Source organism: Plectropomus leopardus, chromosome 5 (assembly GCF_026936395.1).
Source record: "Plectropomus leopardus strain MGB_pleo_1.0 chromosome 5, ASM2693639v1, whole genome shotgun sequence".
NCBI lineage: Eukaryota > Metazoa > Chordata > Actinopteri > Perciformes > Serranidae > Plectropomus > Plectropomus leopardus.
The window spans coordinates 1,775,737-1,801,345 of record NC_142180.1 but is presented as its reverse complement, the minus strand read 5'-3'; the positions used below and the strand labels follow the sequence as shown (position 1 = coordinate 1,801,345).

The 25,609-nt window shown below is 43.7% G+C and overlaps 1 protein-coding gene and 1 long non-coding RNA gene across 2 annotated transcripts in view; one reads left to right on the top strand and one right to left on the bottom strand.

The window, feature by feature from the left end:
* arhgap39 (Rho GTPase activating protein 39) overlaps positions 1-12,248 on the bottom strand; it is a 124,333-nt gene extending 112,085 nt beyond the window's left edge. The window contains exon 1 of the mRNA XM_042512818.2: positions 12,126-12,248. Coding sequence (XP_042368752.1) covers positions 12,126-12,136 — 11 coding nt within the window. The 5' untranslated portion in view covers positions 12,137-12,248. The remainder of the gene's footprint in view (positions 1-12,125) is intronic.
* A 1,873-nt stretch (positions 12,249-14,121) lies between these two features.
* On the top strand, positions 14,122-22,553 carry LOC148189485 (uncharacterized). Its single transcript, XR_015776510.1, has 3 exons — positions 14,122-14,282; positions 14,370-14,434; positions 22,288-22,553. It is a non-coding gene; the product is annotated as an uncharacterized LOC148189485 (long non-coding RNA).
* Positions 22,554-25,609: the final 3,056 nt, after the last annotated feature.

Here is a 25,609-nt window from a genome sequence, read left to right as displayed (position 1 = left end):
AAGGTCATGTACTTGTGGCCCCAGGCCCCCAAAACATTACACCTTCCCCTGTAATAATGAGAGCTCAGTGCAAGCGGCTTGATGAGACACGGAGCGATGCGTCCTGCTGTTTCTAAATAATTCCATCCAAATCTGATTGAACCTGAACAAACACAAAGTAGAAGAAGAAGAAGTCACTTTCCACCTCTGCAAATGAAGCTGTTTCAGACACGCTGCTGTGAGGAGAAGCTCCACTCTGTCTGTCTGTCTCACTGCGCTGCCATCAGCTGTTTGATCCACGATCATGAAACGCTGTGGAAGCACATACAACTCGATTGTCAAACACTCAGCTGTATTCTAGAGTCAAAGTTGTTCGCTGGATTTGGTTCACCGTGGTGATATTCTTATTATCATTGGCTATTCGTGTTGTCTGTCAAACCATGGCTGGAATGCGTTCTATCGACATTCTATCGACTACGTCTCATATTTCAATCGAGGAAAAGTTGATATCGTTATCGTTTTATTACCCAGCCCTACATGTAACCACCTTAATCAGAGGAGACTGGCACAAGGTAGCATGACTGGAGGGAATTCTCAGTTGAGTTGAGAGGAGTGGAGTAAACCTTTGATAATCCGCTAAACAGAAAAATAATAGCTACTAATAACCATGTAAACACTTGATCCAGAGATAAACATCTGATTGTTTCTCTCTGGTTGGAATATACTGTTTCAGCAGGTTTGCATCATGTGGGTAACATTAGGTCAGGAGTTCCCAAATGGGGTGTGCACCCCTTGGAGGGGGCCTGAAGTTGTAAACTGGGGACACAGCAAAGATAAATATGAGAGCATGGACAAGAGTGTCAAAGGAATGCCAGGTTATTGAAAAGAACACCATAAATCTACACCAGATTGGAGAGCACACCAGTGTGTGTGTGTGTGTGTGTGTGTGTGTGTGTGTGTGTGTGTGTGTGTGTGTGTGTGTGTGTGTGTGTGTAATACGTTTTACCAGCTCATATTTCTGGTGCTGGCTAGTGAGGGTGGCAACACTTAATCAGCTAATAGCTACAAAAAAATTTTGTGCTTTTTAATGCTGTGCCAACGGCTCAAATCACAAAAAAGAGCTACTTTTGAGTCCCTAAAGTAATGACACATAAAGGTGAGAAGTTTAAAAAAAATCACTCAATGCTGCTGTCCATTGATCCAGCCATACACAAAATAGTTACTAGCCTCAAGACACTTGTACGCCTTCATCTGGCTCGCTGTGTAGTAGGAGGTCTGCAGGCTGCTAATAGTGATCACCTCCAGCCAGGAAAATCATTCAACCTGTGGGACGAATCTCTTTTTCGTTACAGTGTAGGGATTATGTCCATTGTGTCCAGAAATTTCTGATAATAGCTGGTGAGTGCAGGTCCATCTAAGGATTTAGGGTATTCACTTTCCTCCATTTCCAACTATTCCCAACATGTGTTCATCACTTCCTGACCCCCCATCTAACTTTCGCTCATCTTCAGGATCACATAACTGCAAACAAGCTTGTTTACTTAATGTAGAGATGACATGCAGATTTTTTTTTGCACATGAACCAATCGATTGATTGAAGTGTATCTAGAGTTTCAATAGACCAAGAATTTCTGGTTGAGAGCGCTAATAAAAATCAATACCCCTTTTACACTACTTTTCAAGGCAGGAATATCATGCCGTAAAGCTGCCTCAATGTTCTGTATAAAAGGTACTATCACAGAATGGGGAACAGAGTCGTCTCACCTTTGAGCCGGCAACAGAGTTGGTACCAACGCTGAAACGGCGTCTACGTAAAAGAAACCGCCGGCAGGACAAGATCATGGGTGGGAAGGGTGTGACGTTTTTGCGGCATGTGCAGCTGGTACTACTATTTGATAAGATGTGCTCTCTTTTATTATTTATTTGTAGAACATATTGATCCTACCTGTATATTTAAACTTTTGTATCCTGCATTGTACATTTGTGTTTTTTAACGGTGTAGTTTGTGTTTGTGTGTACCTTAGCTGTGTTTGAGCAAAGCCATAGACAAATTTCCACAATGCACAATAAAGTCTCTCTCTCTCTCTCTCTCTCTCTCTCTGTATATATATATATATATATATATATATATATATATATATACACTGTATATCTACCAGCAGTTAGCAGCTAACTCAAAGAAGAACAGTAGCCAAAAATGTCCACAAATTGTGAAAACAATGAAATCCAGTAGCTCCTGACCCTCTGAGCAGAGGATGAGATCAGCCGCCATATAACTGAGAAGGTAAACAATTGTTATTGACATGTTATGTCAATGTCATTGTTTATAAAGTGCTTCCAATGCATATGTTACATGTCACACTAGAAGCAGGGGGTGCCGTGTTAAACGTAACACCCTTCACGCCTATTTTGCTTCCAGGGTGTTGGCATGCTGTCTAAAATCACACACTGGAGCAGCATGATGCTGCTGTTGTTCGGTTCTGTGTAAAAGTGCAAAGGAAGTGTAAAGACAGGACTTCATATTGACCCTATAGTGCCACCTGTGTGTTAAAAGGGATAAACATTCATTAGGCAGAAACCGTTTTTAGTGCAAGCTGCTTAAAATCTCTAGCTACATTAATGTCAGGCTTTTCAGTCCATCCTTGCATGTGGACATTCAGAAAGGGCAGAAATGCTTTGACTCCAGGCATCATATAAACAGGTTCATTTGAAGCACACTGAGGCCTTCAGTGGCCTGTTGACTGAAGTCAGAGCTCCTCTATGTGTGTGTGATAAACAGTGTCATGTGTGAACCTGATGCCTCTTCCTCCTGCCACTCAGCTCGCTGATTACACGGATGAAAAATGACTGGCTCAGACTGCAGCCTTGTACAAACTGCTGTCCTTTCATGTCACAACATCAATAGGAACTGAACACTTTGTTGATTCTTTCATGTGGGTAATGAGGGAGGGGGGAGTGGGACAGAGATGGAGCCCACGAGAGCAAAACACAACAACCCTGAGGTGCACATCAACATTTTATTAAGCCGACAGCCTGGTGTGCTACTGTTTGCCAAATGCTTTTTCTACTGCACACAGATATGGGTGTTCGCGCCCTCTCCAACACACACACACACGCACCCACACGCACACACGCACACGCATGCACGCACACACACACAAACACACACACACAGATGTGCAGGGAATAAACTGGACAGATACAACTAAGGTGTCCAAACTAGGGCTGAAACGATTACTTGAGTAAAACGAAGTTGATTAATAAAAATCATTGAGGCAAAATTATTTGCCTCAAGGCTTCATTTAATCCAGGGAACCACACAGCGCGCTGTGTTTTAACACGGGTGGTTATTTCTGTTCTATTCCTGCTCTAGCATCTTAACCAAAAGCAACCGATCTATGGGGGCGGTCAGAGCGAACCCCGAAGGAAAACTTAACGTCAACAGAAGCACTTAGCAAATCAATATGAGTGCCACACTGTTTCCCCTACAATGTTACAGACTTGGCCAACCTCCTGGCCTACCTCAGTTTTACTGAGGTATATGCAGTACAGCGAAATACACAGTATTTTTCCCCCGTAGGAGACTCCTGTTTTCCCTGCTCTCTCCTGGTGTCCTCCCGGCGTCATATTTCTCCTGATTAAGAGCCCTCGACCGGGCTTGTAATCTCCACAGGGGGCTGGGGGTCGCGTCTGCCCCAATAAACGAAAAAGAGGAATCTGACGGAACATCCAGCAGCATCTGCTTAGAGAGTTAATACTGAAAATGCACACAAATAGTTATTGTTTTGTTTTTATGAAACATGCCTGAATAGGTGTGCGCCAGGTGTGTGCGCATTTGGCTACTAGAGTGCAGCTCGGGCCGCACATACAAATATACATATATAAAAATATAATAAAAGTTAAATAGGTTAAAAGGTTATTTGATTTTTCTTTTGTTTTGTTTGATTTTTCCACTTTAAAACCCAGAGGAAGGTTATATGGCACTTAAATGCACTAATTTTGCGTTTCAAAAAATGTTCGTCTGATTAAAACTACTAATATGGTAGACGTTAAATGCACTTAATGGGCTTAGTTTTGAGGTTTAGTTTACATTCTTAGTGCTCACTTCACAGGGACTTTTGCAATGTTACAACAATATATATATTTTTCTAAAGGAAGAGGCAATTATAGTTGCTCATTCACTATAATGGACCTTAGACTGTCTTATTTTCTCCTCGATATATTACTATTATCATTCAGTGAAGCAAAAGTAATTAAATGAAAATATTTCCACACGCATATCCGATTACTCGATTAATTGCAAGAATAATCCTTAGATTACTCGATTACTAAAACAATCAATAGCTGCAGCCCTAGTCCAAATAGACTAAAGAGTGATACTGGAGTTATTTAGAAATCAGTGACTGTGGAAGTGTGAAATAATTAGTTTGCAGACGTAATCTCACACCTGTGCTTTAGACCTGTGGGGGGCGCACAGGTAATACTGCATTTCTGTACAGTATGTAGTATCCATTAAACAATACAATCTCCCCATTTTAACCACTGGCTTACTGGTTGGTCTCAAGAGTTTACGAGAAATCATCAAATTTTTTAGATACACAGTGTTTGTTTTTATCACATTGTTTTCCCATATTTTTCACTATTAGCATAACGGGCTCTGTGTGACAGTCCAGGGCTCCCTGTGCATCACTGATGCTAAATGAGCAACGCTGCTGCTGTATAACAATCTCCCAAGACACAATTAACTCTTTCTCTCCACTTTAAACAGCCAGAGTTCAAAACGAGCAAGGATTATAAATGGAAACACCCTCAGATAAGGGTCATGTGATCAGTCAACCACTGACTGCTGTTGGCAGGTAATTGTTCCAAACACTTTCACCCTCAGGTATGCATAAACTACAGGTTTAACGCCTCTTTCATTAAAAAATTGAAATTATTGTTGATTGTATCGGTTATCGGCCTGAGGCGCAGGCAATTTTCAGTTATCAGTATTGGTTGATGCAAAACACACAACACACTTTCTCTTCACGCTGCGAGAACAGCTTCACTGGTCTGGTAGTTCTGATACTGAACATTAACTGTAACATTCATGGTTTACAGCTGACCTGAAGTCCAGCTCACCTGCCTGTCCCGAGTTCACACACACACTGTCTCCCTCTCACCTCACTCACCCCCCCCCCACACACACAAATGAATGGCAGTTTTCAAACACTTAGCTTTGTTTTGTGCTGTATGTTGCCCACACACCCTCATGGCATCTTTAGGATTTAAGTCATTTTGTCTCTGCCACTCGAATCGAAATGAATAAGGGATAACGGGGTCAGATGTAAAAGTTTTTTGGTTTCAAAATGTAATTACTCAAAAACCTCTTTCACTGCCAGGATACACCTTTATGTAGGTAACTTGTATCTGTGTTCTATTCATTACAGTCATCAATTGTCTTTCAAGTAATGTTAGAGTCACAATAATTACTGAAACTCTACATGGCAAAAGTCCCATCTGCCCCCAAGTGCAGGAGCGATTATAGCAGCATATGTGGGAATGGAAGTATTTTATTAAATAAAATTCAGCATCTACAGCTGTGTACAAATATGTATCTAAAGCCTTCTCGTGTCAGCAGACATATGTGGCGCAAAATAAAACCCACACACATCAGCACTGCTGCTGAAAAAAAGCAGTCCATGGCTCCAACATAGAGAGCAGAGAGTAAAGACAGAGGGGCAAAAATTTCCCCTCAGAACCAGGTTTCAAGAGGTGCACCTTGTTAAATATAGTCAACATTTATACTGATATTGATTTTTCTAGGTGACTAAAAAAATATTTTGCTGCGGCCCGTCCACAGCAGGACATTGCTTAGCTTCCAGTGTTGTGGGACTGTACTTTATTTATCAGGGGAGGGTGGTAGCTGGAGTGTGACTTTTTTTATTCAAAATAAACATAAAATACTAGCTTTTCAAGTTGTATGTCCCTCACCTAAGCCAAAATGAAACACACAAGTCTGTCTTCTGTGCTTAAATTTGTTAGAATGCCTTACCCGCAGCACCCCTGCAAAACCGGGTGACAAGGAGCACGTGCAGAACACCCAGTCCAGTTTAAGTCCAACTGACGTGTTTACATGGAACAGCTGGACTTTCAATCAGATTACTTGAGTGTGTTAGTCTGATTTTGAGAAATTCGATTTTGTCCGATTTCAGTCAGACTAACACGTTTACTTGTATTTTTATTTAGTCGGACTAACACAGAAATTAAACTTTTTCAAACATCATGTTAATGCACTGAGTGTGTGGTGTAAGAGCATGCAGAATAAAGAATGTAAGCCTTGTTAGCAAGGCTCCCAAAAAATGGCCTCTGGATGCCTTCAGTGGTCACTGTGACATCACTCTCCCGTCCCTTGAGAATCCTTCATGGCTTCCTTGACCTGACTTACAACATGTTAATGAGACTGACAGCTCCACATACCTGCACATAAAGATCCGATCACCATGCGTGCAGAATTGAAATATCAAACAGACTTATTAGAGGGGTAAGCTTCTTCCTTAAAGAACCTGAATGTGACAGACTGGACTGTTTATCTTCACTCTTTGCCTTTAATTGCCCCATTTACACTCACACACCAAAGGCATTGAGCAACCATGCAAGACACTGATCTCTGGAGCTTCAGAACTGCAATGTCTTGCTCAGGAACTGGGAATCAAACCGTGCTGCTCTACCTGCTGAGCCACAGCCGCACAACTCAGGTGAGTGACCGGTCCATCGATCACCTGCTGGGCTGAATCAAACACATCCTCACACCTCTCACCTTGTTATCGGTGCTGACTGCTGGTGACTGCCTCATTTGTTCACTTTGCTGAGTGACTTAACACAACCTATAAACTAAAGATATTTCATGTAGATGTAATCATTTCTTCTGACATTAGCTCACACATTCTTTCTGCGGGAACCCCCGCATTAAAGATGTCATCAGGGTTATTTCCTCAGACGAGGCAAAGCCTTTCTCAGAGCCACAGAGGACATTATACTCCTCCCTGACAGCAAAGGGAATGTATGTGTGAAACTAGCAGAGTTTCACTTTAATATCTGTTTGACCCTTTGAAAACTGGGCAAGTTGTCTTTATTTTATCAAAGAAGACATGGGGAGAATAAGGCAATGAGCAACAGGAGAAGTGATGCAAAAATTAGCAAGAAATTAATGGAAAAAGTACAAGAAAATTATATGAAAATTTTTTTAAAAATCAGAAAATTGCCTGGGAAAGTGCCAAAAAATATAATAATTTTGTAATACAATGTTAAATACGCAATTATGATAATTAAAAATGTTTGTTTGTTTTTTAATTCCCCAATGCATTTTTCCGTAGCTTTTTAAAAATAATTTTCTAAATATATCCGTTGTGTAACATTTCTTGCCAAGTTGCTCATTGCCTTTTTTCCCATGTTTCTGAAAGAAACTGTGCCAAATTGCTCAAGGTTAAAGGTTTTATATACTCATAAAAGGCAGTCAGGTCAGTGATCAGATGTTACTAGATTATCCAGATTAGGGATGTCAATGGTTAACAGCCCAGAACACTTTAGACTGGTTCCACATGTGGGTCTGTGGGTTCATTTTACCATTCTTTAGTTTACTGTTCTGTGCACCACTCGGGTCTGGTAGAAGCCAGCTAGCTGAGCCGCTCAATCAGCAATTACCACTAAGAACACTGTCCTGACCCAACAGCGTTGCTGTGGCAACACTGTGCCCCCCATCCGGTCTCCTCCCAGCTCACCCTGGTGAGTAAGTGGCTCAATTTTGAGCTGTAAAACTCCTGTAGCATTGTTGACTGTGTTATCACTGTTAGCTCTGTCAGCAGTGTTAGCAGCGTCAGCACAGCCAGTGGTGCTCACATAATTGACAACATGGTCAAAATGAAGCTGTTTATTAACCGCTGGCTAGCTAACGTTAGCTCCCAGCCTCAGGCTTCAGATCCTGCTTGCTTTGCAATCTCATTTTATATGCACATATGTCACTACCACTAATAGTGCTTTTAAGATTGGAATGTTCTTTTCCAGACTTTAAATTGCATATCTTGCTCTTTTTTTGTCTGTTTTGTTTGTTTTGTTTTTCTTTCTCTTGTTGATGTGTTTAAAGACGTCTTTTTAACTGTAGCATTTTTTAATACCTTGTATTTTTATTAATTTGCACTGTTTTTTTTTTTTTTTGGGTGGCTCTAGTGTACTAATAGTGCGCACAGTGTATGGTGTAGGTGTTGGTATATACGGAAATTTGTATGTAATGTTTTCTTTGTAATCATTGTATGTTGGTACATACATTAATAAAAAAATTTAAAAAAATTTGCACTGTCCCTTTTTAAATAAACTAAACCTAAAGTGACACAGGTGGTCCAACGAACAGAGCAGCCGAGGAACCAGTGGAGACCAAAGGCTGGACAGTGTACATGCCAACAGAAAATAAAATAAATGTCAAGACATTTACATCACAAAACATCAACATTTTAACACTTCTCAATGAAAAGCACTTTGCTAAAGCTCACTGAAGCAATGCGCCAGACTACTGCATCATTAGTTACCAGTTAATGGGTGTCTGCCTATCTGTAAGTTGGGTTCATACTGGAAGTTAGCTTTGTAACACTACACAGTGTTTTCAACAATAATAATAATAATAATAATAATAATAATAATAATAATAATAACAATAATAACAATAATAATGCAAAATCTCATTAAGACATTGTATTGTTTAATACATTAATACTATTTCAGTAGGCTGCATTATGCAGCATTTTCCATTCCATCATTTCTGCCCTTTCTATAAGCGTTAATAACGGCTCTACAGTCTCAGCTGGTTGAGTCAGTTCGTGAGAAAAAGATATTCAGTTTGTTATAAACTAACTGCAGATCTGAGAGGAGAACAACCGTGTTTCTGATGGAAGATGATTTTTTCCTCAGCATCTCCCACCCTCAGCACGCCGCTCCCACTCATGTAGAATACCTGGCCTCTTTATGTCCCAGAGCAGGAGATGTTAGGAACAACACGAGTATTTGTGACAGATATGGCAGCGGCTTAGTGGCTCGAGCACAGCGATATGAATATTTCAACCACATGCTCCTGGCACAACACATCAGCTCAGCGCCCCACCCTGCTGCTGGGATCAAATGTCAAGCTGGTCGCCAGACATGTAGACACGCGCAGAGACCAGCCGTCATGTGTCGGTTCATAGATGGTGCTGTATGTCATTTTCAGGATGGTCTCAAGTTCAGCACTGACCATTAAAGTCATTAGGAATAGGAAGAATGTTCAGGAAAAAAATGCCTCTGCTGCTGATGCACTTCATATTTTGTACTTTGCTTTTTCCCCTTTAGTTCTTCAGTATTTCTTTTATTCTTGTGAATAAACGGCCAAATATTTCAACAGCAGCGACAAAGAGTACAAAGAGAATTCCTATTAACGGCTTCTTTTAACAACTATTAATGAGTGTCCTTGTTTAAAATCACGCTGGGAGAGGATCACAGGCGTGCACATCATTTCTCCTCTTACAGCAGCTCCGCAGACTGGAATGCAGTGCAGCCACAACACGTGAGTTTGGACAGCAGCTGCTCACTGACATACAGCACATTAACCTACGCAACATATGTATGCAAGAACGCACATATTTCCAACTTGAGTGCAAACACGGGGGTCTGAATGCAGCATAAGAAAAGTAATGTCGATCCAGTTTTCTGAGGGCAAAGACAGTAAAAAATGTGAATGTGTTGCGTTGCGAGGCAATTTAAGTGTTACTCCTAAATCTTGTGCTAGTGCTCCTGAAATGTTCAGTACAGAGCATCAGTGCTACTAGTGGAAACAGCTAATCTGAAGCCCTGTGATGGCGAGGAGCATGTGGTTCAATGTGTGTAGTCTGCTGTAATGCTTTCCTCCTTGATTGTACAAAACAAGTAAATAGTTCCAGTTTTTTAAAAATCCCAAACCAGCCACCACTTCTCCAAATCCTAACATTCAGGACATTCAGGAGCCATAATCTCAACAATGCACCCTCCAAACCGATAATATCTTGACCCAGGACCAAATGCCATCTCATCAGTCATCAATTATTACTGCACCTGTGAATGATGATGGCGCATTTTCAGCAGATCGAAGTATTGAGTGAGCTAAGACTCAGATCTGTGTGATGGGCCTGACAAACATGCCAGGATTTGTATAAAGCTCAGGAGCCCACGGGGCAGACCTGCAGTAGTGATTTACACAAGGCCGCATGACCCCTGCAACACAACTTTTACAGCCATCAATTATTAACTGAGCCTTATGAGCTTGCTTGCTGCCAGGGAGAAGCTGCCATTGTCTGGATTCAAGATGCAGCCCACACCCTCACTTTAGCCCTTTGAAATATGATTAAATTGGCTTGTTTTTTGTTTTTGTTTTTTTTTCCAAAAACATGGGAAGAGAACAATGAGCAACAAAAGAAGAAATTACCTAATACTGAGCACAAATTTTGTACAAAGTTAGTATTAAAAAAAAGGAAATTACGGAAAAAGAAAACTAGCAAAAATAATGAAAAGTTAAAAACAAACAAATATGACAAAAACAAAGAAAAAACAAGGAAAAAAGTGCTTAATAATAATAATAATAATTATTATTATTATTATTATTATTATTATTATTATTATTATTATCATTATTATCATATAATTAATTCATATAAGTATTCAACAAGTATCAACAAAGTATTAACAGAAATAAAACCAATTAGCACTAGGTTCAAAGGGATAAAGACTTAAAAAAAGACATCTTCTGCCTTGTTCTGCAACAGAGCACAGGGTTATTGGGGAGGATTTCACTGTGCTGTAACACCAAACTCAATTTAAAATTCGAATGTTTTCATTTGCCTCAAGCAGTTTTGAGTTTGTCTGTCAGGCATCAGAAAAACCAAAAAGCCAAGCTACTCTCAATCCAGTACAAGTTGGACTTTTGCTGTTGGTTCACACCTCTCTCCACCAGTGGGATGTTACTGCCAACAGCCAGTCAGTTCTGAAACTGAACATTATATAAATTAGGGATGCACAATAATATTGACACATCATCAGTATTGCCTGTAAAATGAATTATGGCAATCTGTCGACACATTTTTTTATTATGCACAATGAATGATTATTACATACAGTGAAAAGCATTTTTTATGCCTCCATCTGCTGGTGGGCCATCATGATAAGAGTCTGCAGAATATGATATTAATTCCACTTCAGAAGAGTCTTAATGATCACTGACATTAGGTGTGGAAAAGTGGATATAACAATAATGGTATTGGTTATCAGCTAATTGGGTTATTATATACTGGCATATCAAATATCTGGAAAAAAATCCAATATCATGCATCCCTAATATAAATAATGCCTTTTTTTCATTCATTCATTCATAGATTACATGGACGGATTTCTCACAGGAAACAGATGATTCAAAAATGTCTGATGTGTTAATAAAAGTAATACGTTCATTTATAAGAGAATGACATGGAAATGCCCCTGATCAGGACACAGGCTGCGCACCCAGGCTTTTCTGCATCCTGACAACTCCAGGGCTAAATATGATGCTGTTGGAGAGGTAACAGGATGGAGCCACACTTCAATTTCCAGAGCCTCCTCTCTCTCATGGGAGGCGCCTCCATCCATCATGAGGATGAGGGATGCTGCGAGGGAGGATCAGGACCTGGAGGACCCGGCTGGCCGAGCCTTAGCCCGCACTGAGCACGGCTGCAGAGGTGGCTCTGCTGCTAGCATCCAGCTAAAGGAGCAGGTTAGCTGCATTCCAGCAAAGAGACGCGATTTAACCCGACAGGTGCAACAGCACCATCATCATCCACACAGCCTCCTCCTTCCCCGCTCCGGTCAGCCGGACCATACCCACAGCAAAACACCCGAGTCAACAGCCAGCAGCACCGAGAGCCGACACACAACGAGCCTTAATTAACAGATATGATTTTCATTTTTTTTAAAAAATGTTGAATCGTGTGGGGGAAGAAGAGTCGAGCTAGCTACCAGCCGCTTCAGCACAGCGACTCAGCGAGCCGCTGTTAGCTTGGCTCTGCTGCTGCCCCTCCGCTCTCACACCACACAGCGAAGAAAAGCCAAGAAAAACACACCGTGTGTGTGCTCACACTCACCTCTCTGCCATGTTCCCGATCCTTCTTAAAATCCCTTTAGAATAAATCCCACAACGGCTCCCATGTTGCCCAAATTGCGGTCGCCGCAGTCAACGAGTCACTCCTTCCAGACCAGAGTCAAGTTATCCACAACGATTAACTCAACATCCGGCCATTGCCTTCACAATAAAAGCTTCTCCGCAATTATTGTGGCACCTGATTTGGAACTAAAATACGAGACTATATATAAATGGGATACTGTTTTATTGTCAACCATTTAAAGTCTGTATCCAAGACTGATTGGAAAAGAAAATATATAAGACCTGTTTGCAATATAACCCTGTAATACTCAATTTACAACCCGCAGGCTAAATCTGGTCCCCCAGCCATTTACTAATTCACATAAGTAAAATGACTCACACTGGAAATTGTCTTTGTATTTTTCATATACATAAGGTGCCAGAGTGCATAAACAGCATCAAAATAGAGCTTGTTGGTTAAAAAATGTTTTTTTAAAAATTGCTAGAAAAGACATCCAAAAATCCTAGTAATGCCCTAAAATTCTAGCAATGTTCTGAACTCCTAGAAACTTTCTAAATTCTGAAAAATGTCCTAAGACCCAAGAAACATCCTAAAATTCTAAAAATGTCTTAAAGTCCAAAACATGTCCTAAAATTCTACAAACATTCTAAAGTCCTACAAACACCATAAAATCCTTGAAACATCCTAAAACCCTAGACCTGTCCTTAATTTCCAGAAATGTCATGAAATCCTAGAAAAATTTTAAAATCCTTGAAACATCTTGAAATCATAAAAATGTCCTAGAACTTGAGAAATGTGCTAAAATCCCCAAAACATGTATGGTGCTGCTGCGACTCGCCACTGGCCTCCTGTCATTTGGCAAATGTGAAATAATCCAAACATACACATGGCAACTTGGCAGATGCAAGATGTTCCCGTTCTTGATACTTTCCTTATGGATGTTAGGGTTATAAATTAACTGTCACATCAGAGGATAGAACCACTAAATCATCTGCACTGTCCTGCTAGAATCGCCCAAATTAAGACCAAAATGCAAATGACACAACCAAAAACGTTTACGTTCGTCTAAGTATTTTATACTGAAGTTAACATTCATGGACTTTCTGTAATAGTCTTGCTAATTTCCGCTGACTTGACGCACAGGGGAACGCACTGCCTACTTCAAGTGGCGATGCCTTCATGTTAAATGAAGACTGTATCTATGTGATTGTTGCCACTAACATATTGCTCAGCAGAGATTCCAGTCCATTTATTTCAGTTACTTTGTCTGGGTTTGGGGGATGGCAGCCAGTCCAAGGCATGCTCTGGGGCACCCTGAACATGTCTTCAATGCATCACAGGGAGACCACAGAGACACAGACACTCCCATTCATTCATACAGGAGAACAATTTGGAGAATCCACCCTTGTGACTGTGGGATGAAACCCATGCGAACATGCAGAAAGCATATGGACGCACAGCTAATAAGAAATCACACTTCTTCATCTATGAACTCACCTGCAGGGAAATCTGAGGGGGGTGACGACTGGTAAAGTAGGACACTTTATGAAAATTTACCCAAGTATGATCCAAATGTCTTAGCCCTTCATATGAAACTATTCTTAAAACATTCAGATTTAAATATTGGTGGTCAAAGGTCACTGTGAGGTCACTGTGACCTCACAAAACATGTTTTTTGCCAGAATTTAAGAATTAATACGCTAATTATGACAACATTTCACACACACACAGTAAATTTATGAAGTGATCCCATTTTAAAACCAAGAGGTCAAAGGTCAACTTCACTTTGATATCATAAATTGATGAGGACACATAAAAAGAGAAGTCACTTCTCTCAGTGATTTGTTGTGAAAAGCTGTAGTAAAAGCGGCCAGTAACACAGACACATCACATTTATAAAAAAGAGAGAAAGAGAAAAAAAAAAGATTTATATGAATGCACTATGAATGTGCTTGTGTGGCAGGATAGCGCTGCGCTCCCTGCCGTGAGGGGCAGTGTGGCAGACAATTGCGCATCGCCTATAAATAGACCAGGTCGGACCCGTCTCGTTCTTTCCGCTTCCTCTTCCTCCTTCACGGAGCCGACAGCGTGTGTGGTGGCGTCTCGCTGGTTTGCAGGTTAGATCTCCAAACAAAGGTATGCATGCTCTGTGTCTCCTCGATCTGCTCAAGTTATTCTGTGTTGTGGGCCTGGCGCTTACCTCAGTTTCGCTCCGTCCGGCAGCGCGGTGTTACCTGGAGCCGAGCTGTCTCCCTCGGGGCAGTGTGTGTGTGGTGCACTCTCTGCGGGTAAGATGCTCAGTTCTCTGTTTTTTTTATATATTATGCTGCCGATGGTCAGGTGAGGTGTACTGATTTGTTTCTCCCCGGCTGTCGCTGCTAGAGTCTGGGCTGTGCTTCCTCCTCCTGCCACGGTGACATCTCTGATCCTGCTCTCCGTGACGCAGCCGTCACGCTGCCAGTGAGCCTTGCTGCTGTCCTGGCTCTTTAGGTGTCCTGGCTCTTTCTGTGTCCGGGCTATTTCTGTGTCCGGGCTCTTCCTTTTGGCCTGGGTTTTTTTTCTTTTTTTAGTTTCATCTTGGCTTCGGCGTTGTTTTGGCTCGTTGCTAACCCCCTCTCGTCCATTCTGCTGTGGTTACTGTCCTCCGTGTGGGTCTTCGTGGGACTCAGCCGCTTTGACTCAAGGCTCCGGGTCGGCCTGCCTTTGACTCTCCGATCCGGCCCTGTTGACTGCAGTCAAAGGCTGTGGCAACACAGCCTAGCCAAAAAGTTGCGTGCGTGCGAGAGGCGTCCTAACTTTTATTGCCACAGAGCCACACCCAAGACTGTTTTATATTAGAGTGGCAGACATTTATTGATTATTATTGGATTATTATTGTGTCTCAGTGTTATATTGGATTTATTGTTTGAATTTATTTGTTATTTCTTTTCATTGAATTATTATTGTTTGAGTTTCTGTTATATCGGATTAATTGTTTAGAAATATTTCTTTTCTTGATTTTGATAATTTGCGATTTAGTATAGTTTCTTTTGGCTTTGGGGTGTTATTGTTGATTATGTTGTGTGTGAGGACTGCCTTGATTTTATGGTTTTAATATTGTTTTCTTCCTGTTGACAGGTGCTGAGGCCCAAGCGGCAGCGGTTTCCCTGTTGGTGGTTCTTTTTTCACGTTTTGGTTTGCATTGTCACGGGTGTAGTGTTGTTTTGGATCCCTCCTTTTTTTTTTACCGCTGTCGTGGTAAGCCCCAGCCCTGTCCCTTATTTCCTTTAAGTGGCTCCTCACATCATTTCTCACCATTATTACCATCTTTTATGTTGATTCATTTAGTCTGTTACTCGGTTAAAAATAATTGTTTAATAAAATATATTTTATAATTGGAAATCACGCTCTCGTCCTGTGGAGTTATTTTGACCTGCGTGCCTTGTTTCAAATCGAAAACTGGTAACTTATGAAGTCCTGTTATATCCTGGGGTAGAAAGCCCCAGGTGGCGTTATCAAACCTTATGATTCCGCTTTCGCCTTGCCACAATCTGGCGTTGTCGGCAGGGTCCACAGTTTTAAAGGACAGAGACGTGATTTCCATTTTTAAAAAAAAAAAATTTTGTAGTGGTTGTGTGTAAGCTTTCTAGCTAGGGTTTGTTATAGAGCCAAGACAGCAGTAACGCAACAGTCGTTGTTTTAAAATCATCCCTCTTTCCTATCAGAGGGGTAGGTGGGAGTAGATTTTGTTGTCGGTATGGAGGAGGAAGTGCAGCAGCTCAAAGAGCTTGTGTTGCAGCTAAGGGCAGACAAGCGACTCCGTCAGGAGCATGCTGCGCCTCATTTGGCCCCTGATGGGGCAGCGTGGTGTCCTCGGAGACAACTAGTGGTGCTAGTGCTAGTGAGGCTCCTCCTCCTGTTGTGAGGCGGCTGGTGGTGATTCCCAGGGATCGTAGATGTCCTGTGTTTAATGGTAGGTCAGGCCTCGGTGTAGCTGAGTGGGTTGAGATACAGACATGCATGCAGCCCGCCACCTCTCTGCTGCTGATCAGGCCTCTTCATCCTTGACCATTTGGAGGGAGAGGCGGCGTGAGGAGATTAGGTTCGACCCGGGTGTAGAGCGCGAGGATCCAGCTCGCATTTTTCCATCTTCTGCGAGAGCTGTATGGCCGATTCGCTGTCTTATGTCACCCTGCAGCAGGCTTTCTTTGCGAGGCAGCAACAGGAAGGTGAGACACTGCAGGAGTTCTCACTGGCTTTGTTAGCTCTAATGGAGAGTATCAAGCAGTGCGCCCTGATAAGATGCCGAACTCTGAGGTTCTGCTCTTGCGATCAGTTAAATGAGAATGTCCTTGGCGGCTCTCTACGCCGTGAATTAAAACAAATGGTCCGGCGAGCCCACAGCTTCATTGTTAAAAAGGTGCGCTGGGAGGCCATTAGATGGGAGAGGGAGGGTTTTCCTGGAGGTGCTCGTGCAGCTGCTCTCTTCCATCTGCTCATGGTTTGCAGTTTAGTGTCCAGAATCGGCTCCACCCGGCCCGGTGGTTGTCCCACAGGGGCCAGTTAACTGAACTGATGGACCTCTTAAAGCGCCAACAAGAACAGCTTAACCATCTAACCCGCACGTGGCTGCCTTACAGGCCCCCAATCTCAAGGTCGGACAGCACGCAACCCAGTTATATATCGTAGGTGTCAGCAGCCCGGGCACTTTGCCCGTGAGTGTGATGGTGAGCGTGTTCCATCACGTGTTAGCGCTCACTCTGCTACGGGCCAAATTCCCACCCCTCTAGGCCTGCTTTGTCCACTCAGCAGCCGTGGGAAAACTGAAGCCCGCTGAGCTTCTGAGCTACAGCTCAGTGGGGGCACCTCCAGGCTCTGAAGGAAGTAAACTGTCGGTTTAATGTCCTCTTGTCCCACTACAAATGTTTTGATGGGCGATGTCTCTCTGTGCCATGCTTGGTGGACACTGGGTCCATGGTTTCCACCATCACAGAAAGTTTCTTTCAGGAGCACTTTGCATCCTGGGAACATGATCGCCTGCAGTCCTGTAATTGGTTGCGCTCGGGCAGCTAATGGCCTACCTATTCCATTATGTTGGCTATTTAGAGCTTGATGTGACCCTTTGTGCCAAGGTGATGTCCCGTTGTGGGATCCTGGTTGTTAAAGACCCCCTGAAGCTGTGACCTCAGTCCCTGGAGTTTTGGGGATGAACGTGATCAGGCGTTGTTATCAAAGATCTTTTGGGGCCTATGGTGGGGTCTCTGTTCGATGCACCCCTGTGTTACAGGCCCCTGGCCCAGTCATTGAGCCCTTCAGAAATGTCACCAGGTTGCAGCCCAGGGTCTTAAACACCCTACTGGTTCAGTCAAGGTGCAAAATTAGCAGACCCCTTCAGATCCCTGGTGGGGTAATGAAGCTTGTTGCCAGCACTTGCTCCTCGCAGTTTTCAGAGCAGGCTGTGCTGTTTGAGCCCCTGAGTCTGGTCTGCCAGATGGGTTGCTGGCATCTCCCTGTTTGGTTCGTGTTGTCCGGGGTACGGCTTACATCCCAGTGGTCAATGTGGGGACAACTGACATTCTCTTGTACCCACGGACCTGTCTGGGTGCTCTCAGCAGCGTAAGTTGTGAGTTTACCACAGGGGTAACAGAGGTGCGACAGGCTACAGCTACCGTCTCTTCCCACGTAGCTTCTAGCTCAATTTCCGGGTTGCTCCACAGGTAGATCTGTCAATGTTGACAGAGGAAGAGCAGGGGAGGTGAGGTCCTTGTTGCAGGAGTACAGTTCAGTTTTGCAACCCATGATGGTGACTTGGGCTGTACCAACCTCATCTCCATGACATTCCGCTCCTGGATGATGTCCCGGTGAGGCAGAGGTACCGTCGCATCCCCCCTCTGAGTCTGAAGCGGTAAAGGCTCATCAACCAGCTTCTCGAGCGCAGGTCATTAAGGAGAGCAGTAGCCCTTATGCCTCGCCCATTGTTTTGGTCCGTGAAGAAGGGACGGCGGTTTAACGCTTGTGCGTGAACTACCGTCTTCTGAATAGTAAGACCCGTGAGATGCTTTCCCTTTGCCTCGCATTGAGGAAAGCCTTGATGCACTGGTGGTGCCGCTGGTTCTCAACCATTGATCTTGCCAGTGGGTACAACCAATTGCCAGTTCGAACCCGATCGGCCCAAGACTGCCTTTTGCACTCCATTTGGGCTGTTTGAGTTCAATAGGATGCCGTTTGGACTGTATGCGCCCGAAAATGCGTTCCAGCGGCTGATGCAGGGATGTTTGGGGATCAGCAAGGTCAGTCTCTTCTTCTGTACCTTGATGACATTGTCATCTTCTCCTCCTCTGTGTCTCAACATCTGCAGCGGCTGAAGGTTGTGCTCAAATTAAGCCTTCAGAAGGAAGGCTTGAAGGCCAAACTGAGAAGTGCACCTTCTTCCAGAAGGAAGTTAAGTACTTGGGCCATGTGATCTCCAGTGAGGTGTCTCCACAGACCCGAAAAGATTGAGGCTGTGTCCAAGTGGGGCGGCCTCGTCATGTCTCTGAGTTGCGTTCCTTTTGGGTTTTGCCAGCTACTACCGGCGCGTTTTGTTGAGGGCTTTGCGCAACTCGCTAGTCCTCTGCATAAGTTAGTGGCTGAGCTTACCAACAAGAAGTCCAGAAAAGGTTCTGAGCAGGCTCTTGAGTGCTGCTTGGGCGACCCAGTGTGAGACCAGTTTTGAGGCCTTGAAGTCGAGGGGTTGAGTGTCAGCACCTGTTCTAACTTATGCCGACTTTCTCGTCCTTTCATTTTGGAGGTCGACGCTAGTCACAGTGGCCTTGGGGCAGTGCTCTCCCAAGAGACCCGACAGAGGTGTGCAGCCTGTGGCTTATGCCAGCCGAGGTCTCAGGCCCACTGAAGCGCCAACATGGATAACTACAGCTCCATGAAGTTAGAATTCTTGGCATTGAAGTGGGCCATGACCGAAAAAGTTCCGTGAGTATTTGTTGGGCCATAAGTGTCTGGTTTTACTGATAACAATCCGTTGAGTTACCTGCAGTCCGCTTAAGCTTGGAGCCACTGAGCATCGTTGGGCTGCTCAGTTGGCTACATTTGATTTTTGACATCAAGTATCGTTCAGGTCGCAGTAATGTCATCGTGACGCACTTTCTCGGCAGTATATGTCTGGTTCTGGCTTGGCTGAGGGTGTTGTGCCAGGCACTTCAATCCCCAATGCCCTCCAGCTTACAGCAGCGTCAGACCAGTGTAGTTCACGGCAACCCAGGTGGTGTCGGTTTCCATCTCATTCTCCTGCTGATATTTGTGCCTTGCAGGAGGCAGATCCCTGTAGGGGAAGTCCTGGTGTTCTGGCGGAGCGGGCTAAGCCAACTCCGCTGAGAGGCTGCAGGTTTCTAAACCCGGCAATGGCTTTGTTGCGTCAGTGGGACCGCTTGGTCGAAGAGGGTGTGCTCCACCGGCGGGTCTATCAGCCTGATGGCGGAGTGAATTTTTTCCAGTTGATTTTGCCGCTGCTCTGCAGCACGAGACCATCGGTTACACCAGGAGCACATGGCCACCAGGGCATTGATCGGACCACCGACCTGGTGAGGCAGCGATGCTATTGGCGAGGATGTCCGCGGACATTAAACAGTGGGTCCAAGAGTGCGGCGTTGCCAGGTTGCCAAGGACTCCGGCCCAGTTCCACATAGTTACATGGGTCACTTGCTTGCCTCCGAGCCCAATGAAATTGTGGCTGTTGACTTTACCCTGCTTGAGCCGTCCGCATAATGGTGTTGAAAATGTCCTGATCATGACAGATGTTTTTAGCAAGTTCACCCGTTGCTGTCCCCACACGAGACCAACGGGCCTCCACTGTGGCTCAGGTCCTCCTTACTGAGTGGTTCTACAAATTTGGTGTTCCAACCGCCTGCACTCAGACCAGGGTAGGAGTTTTGAGAGCGCCTTGATTCACCAGCTCTGTGGTTTGGAGGTCGCTAAATCTCGCACTTTCACGCCCGTTACCATCCGGGCGGGCAACGGCAGTGTGGCCCGGTTTAATCAGACCCTTCATAACCTGTTGCGCACTCTTCCAGCTTCCAGGAAGCGGGACTGGAGTCCCCTGTTTGCCTCAAGTGTTGTTTTCATACAATACCACACCTCATCAGGGTACAGGAGAGTCACCTTTCTACCTGATGTTTGGTAGAGAACCTCGTCTTCCATTGACTTCCTGTTAGGGGCAGTTCAGGATCCTGTGCGTGGGGAAGTACAGGACTGGGTTGTGGAGCATCAGGCCAGGCTTAATGTGGCTTTGAGGGTGCTTTCGGGAGCGATTGTTGGCTGCTGCTGGTGCGCCGGAAGGGGCGCCATGATCAGTGTGTGTTGGTGAGGCGCCTCTACCAGTGGGCCAGTTGGTGTATGTAAAGATCATGGTGCCAGAATTGGGTCGGCATAAAATCCAGGATATCTGGAGTTCTGTTGTTCACCAGGTGTTAAAAGCCCCAGTAGATCAAGGGCGGTCTACACTGTTGCTCCCGTCGTAATCTGCACCAGGTGCGAGCGGTCCATCGAGATATGTTGAAGGCTGTTCGTGGCCATGTAGAATCTAGTAGCCCCTCCTAGGCCCAACCGCCTTGTAGATCAGAACAGGTGAGCTGACTCCTTAAGTGATGGTGACTTGGTGGCTCTTGGTACCTGAAACACCTTTGCCTTCTGGGTCAGTCGTCCCTCTGCGAAATCCGTTCAGAGGTTCAGGCTAGTTCAAGTGCAGTTCCTACATCGAGGGCACTGTGCCATCCGTTCATTAGATTGTCCCCCTCAGAGCAACCCAGCACCAGTCAGCAGGTTCTGCGTCGGACTGCTCGCTACAGCAAGCCAGCATTCCAACCCCCACCATCTTCCCTTGCCTGCAGGCCCGCATGGTAGCCCCACAGCCTGTGTCTAATGCCCAAATGGCCATTTTAGACCTTGGTGTTAGCTTCCGTAATTTTCTGCTTATCGTCGGGCGGACGCCAAAATCTGGGGGTAGATGTGGCAGGATAGCGCCGCTCCCTGCCGTGAGGGGCAGTGTGGCAGACAATTGCATCGCCTATAAATAGACCAGGTCGGACCCGTCCTCGTTCTTTCCGCTTCCTCTTCCTCCTTCACCGGAGCCGACAGCGTGTGTGGTGGCGTCTACGCTGGTTTGCAGGTTAGATCTCCAAACAAAGGTATGCATGCTCTGTGTCTCCTCGATCTGCTCAAGTTATTCTGTGTTTGTGGGCCTGGCGCTTACCTCAGTTTCGCTCCGTCCGGCAGCAGTGTTACCTGGAGCCGAGCTGTCTCCCTCGGGGCAGTGTGTGTGTGGTGCACTCTCTGCGGGTAAGATGCTCAGTTCTGTTTTTTTATATATTATGCTGCCGAAGGTCCAGGTGAGGTGTACTGATTTGTTTTCTCCCGGCTGTCGCTGCTAGAGTCTGGGCTGCGCTTCCTCCTCCTGCCAGTGACATCTCTGATCCCTGCTCTCCGTCTGCGGCCGTCCGCAGCGCTGTGAGCCTGCTGCTGTCCTGGCTCTTTAGGTGTCCTGGCTCTTTCTGTGTCCGGGCTATTTCTGTGTCCGGGCTCTTCCTTTTAGCCTGGGTTTTTTTCTTTTTAGTTTCATCTTGGCTTGGCGTTGTTTTGGCTTCATTGGCTAACCCCTCTCGTCCATTCTCTGGGGGTAACTGTCCTCCGTGGTGGGTCTTCTTGGGACTCCAAGCCGCTTTGACTTCGGCGCTCGGTCGGCCTGCCTTTGACTCTCCGATCCGGCCCTGTTGACTGCAGTCAAAGGCTGTGGCAACACAGCCTAGCCAAAGTTGTTGCCCGGCGTCGCCCAGAGAGGCGTCCCTAACTTTTATTGCCACAGAGCCACACCGCCAAGACTGTTTTAAATTAGAGTGGCAGACATTTATTGATTATTATTGGATTATTATTGTGTCTCAGTGTTATATTGGATTTATTGTTTGAATTTATTTGTTATTTCTTTTCATTGAATTATTATTGCTTGAGTTTCTGTTATATCGGATTAATTGTTTAGAAATATTTCTTTTCTTGATTTTGATAATTTGCGATTTAGTATAGTTTCTTTTGGCTTTGGGGTGTTATTGTTGATTATGTTGTGTGTGAGGACTGCCTTGATTTTATGGTTTTAATATTGTTTTCTTCCTGTTGACAGGTGCTGAGGCCCAGAGCGGCAGCGGTTTCCCTGGTGGTGGTTCCTTTTTCACGTTTTGGTTTGCAGTGTCACGGGTGAAGTGTAGTTTTGGATCCCTCCTTTTTTTGTTACCGCTGTCGTGGTAAGCCCCAGCCCTGTCCCTTATTTCCTTTAAGTGGCTCCTCACATCATTTCTCACCATTATTACCATCTTTTATGTTGATTCATTTAGTCTGTTACTCGGTTAAAAATAATTGTTTAATAAAATATATTTTTATAATTGGAAATCACGCTCTCGTCCTGTGGAGTTATTTTGACCTGCGTGCCTTGTTTCAAATCGAAAACTGGTAACTTATGAAGTCCTGTTATATCCTGGGGTGAAAGCCCCCAGGTGGCGTTGTCAGCAACCTTATGATTCCGCTCGCCTTGCCACACTTGTTATATAACAAAATATTTAACAATCACAAACTATCCACCATCCATCAGTTTTTAAAATGTTATAACTTATATATATATATGTTTCCCTCTTCGTATTATTTGCTCATCCCGTCTCCTCTCCTCTCATTCCTTTCTCAGCTGCAGACACGCATACATAAACACGAATGACCTGAATGACCACCTTTGGCATAGTAAAATAACCACTTTGCAAATCAACAACAGTAACAATGCCATCATGCCTGATCATTTTTGTATGTTTGTATGTTTTTTTTTTGTATGTCCTTATTTGTCCTGATTTGTCCGGTCTGGTCTAAATATCTGTCCTCATCTAGCCTCATGTATACGTTGCCTATCAATCTGTTTTTGGTATTTTTACTGCCCCTTTCCACTCACTGATGAAAGAAAAAAAAAAGTACAAAAATAAAAATAAACCATAGCCTACTCTGTAAGAATATAAGATATGTATCCATAGAATATATGAAGAATATGCATATATAGAAAAAATTATAACACACTAGATTAAAATTAATAACACTAACATGCTAAATACCTTTAAAAAATTAAAATATCTATTAACATGAATACTACATACATAAAACAGTGTGCAAATTTGTTGAAGTGTTAGTTTTGTGAATGCAGTGAGGTAGAGCGGGACAATGAGAATGTTTAAATTCACCATGTGCATTTGGGTCAGAACTCTACAGCTGGCAGTTCTTTGTCAGACAGCGGTGAGGAGTCACACAGGTTTATCGCTTTGGGCAGGACAGATTTCCTGCGTCTGTCCTTGTGACAGCAAAGTGGCACCAGTCTGTTAGAGGCCGAGCTCCACTGTCTGTCCAGTAAGTGGCGGAGAGGATGGGCAGGATTATCCATAATGAATAAAAGTCTGTTCAGTGTCCTCCTCTCCACCACAGTGTCCAGCCTGTAGCCAATAACAGAAAGAACGGAGTCAGCCTTCTTAATCAGTTTATGAAGTCTGTTTGTGTCACTGGCTGATGCTGCTCCCCCAGCAGACCACAGCAAAGTACAGAGCGCTGGCTACAGACTGAGGAAAGATTCACAGCATCTTGCTGCACACACTGCATAGACTGCACACTAATAATTATAATAATAATAATAGATTTTGTTTAAAATGCACTTTACATTTGAAACAAATATCAAAGTGCTACATGATAAAAAAAAACGGATAAAAACCAACCAAACTAACAGATGAAAAACAATTAATATAAAAGGATAAAAGCAAGAAGGGCACCAGCAAGAAGTCAGTTAGAGGTCATAAGTTTTGCTAAAAAGGAAAGTTTTGAGCCCCTTTCCCTATGAGACAAAAGAGAACTTCCTGGGAGTCAGTTGTACAACCAGGCAGGCTACAAACATCCTCATCCTATAGAATCTGCTTCGCAGTCTTTTATTTTAGATTTAAAAACATTTAATGACTCCAGCTCTTTGAGTTTCAAGTCATTCTGCAACAAGTTCTCGGCTGAGTGTGCAGAATACCCAAAAGCCCTTTTCCCAATTTCTGTCCGAGCGTTTGGGATAGAAAGAGGTCCTGAGAATGCAAAGAAAACTGTCCAGAACTTTTCTGTGTGATAAAAGCAGAGATATCGTGGGAGCAGACCAAGAACTGCCTTATATATAAAGGTGGGCCAGTGGAAGAGCCTACGAGAGTACAACTCACAGTGGTGAGTCAGAGCTTTACAGTTTGTAATCAACCTGACAGACTGTTGGTGAGCTGTATCAACCATATGGAGACACTGTTGAAAATGATCGAGATAAATATTTTTCTTTGTACTCAAACATTAAAAATTATTTGGGGTGGATGTCAGGAATGAATGTAATATACTGTAAAACTTCAAATATAAACCTAATCCCAATTAGACACCCAGTCTGTTTTAGAAGCCCAGTGTGGCTGCACATTTTGACAAAGAAAAGCCTGTTTCAATTAGAGCCCCGGTCTGGTTACCATGCAGTTCTTTTTTATCTTTTATATCTTTTTTTGGGATGTTGGCTACCTGCTGGAGTTATCATTAGTTAGCTGCTTAGATCACTTCATACTAAATGTCAAGACTTTTGCCAATATGGACATACGATACAGCTTGTTAAGATTCTCAGTGATACAATCATTCAGTTCATTTGACTGAAACCATGATCACCAAAGAAGAAGTAATACCAGCAGAGTAAATAAGAGATGGACAAAACAGATGCTTAAATAAGCAATGTCATTGTATTTTTCATCTTTGCTGAGTAACAGTTTTATGTGAAAGAAATCAAAATCCCGACCCATATAGACGCCTGTCCAAAATACAAGCCTGTTGAGTTTAGTGATTCAAACAAATAATAGTATGGGCTATTTACTGAAGTTTTGCAGTATAAATGGAATTGCTCTTTGTATAGCATTGTTTTAGTCGATCAACCACTCAAAGCACTTATACACTGCGAGTCACATTCACACGCAGGGGGCCCAGGTTAACATACAAGGTTCCACCTGCTACTCCGTTTTTATACATTCATACACAATGCCAATTTTGGGTTGCGCGTCTTATCCAAGGATATTCTGACACACAGACTGGAAGAGCCGGAGAAAGAAATTGCCAAAATCTGCCTCCTGAGCCACAGCTGCCCTGATATTATGAATACTGTGGTGCGAGAGGTGTGGTTGGTGCAGAGTGGAACTTTCTGGCACAACTTCACCAACTTCCGAGGTGCATGGAGAATGAAGATATCAAAGAGCTCCAGCAACACTTGTAGTTTAAAGAACAACTTTATTAGACCAACACGTTTCGGCTTGTGGTCTTCATCAGGGTCATCAAGAAACGCATTGCAAACGTCATTTAAAAAGGTAGGTATGAAATTCATTTTTTTTTCTTTAGGTAAAGAAGTACAAAAATACAACCAATCATATACAACT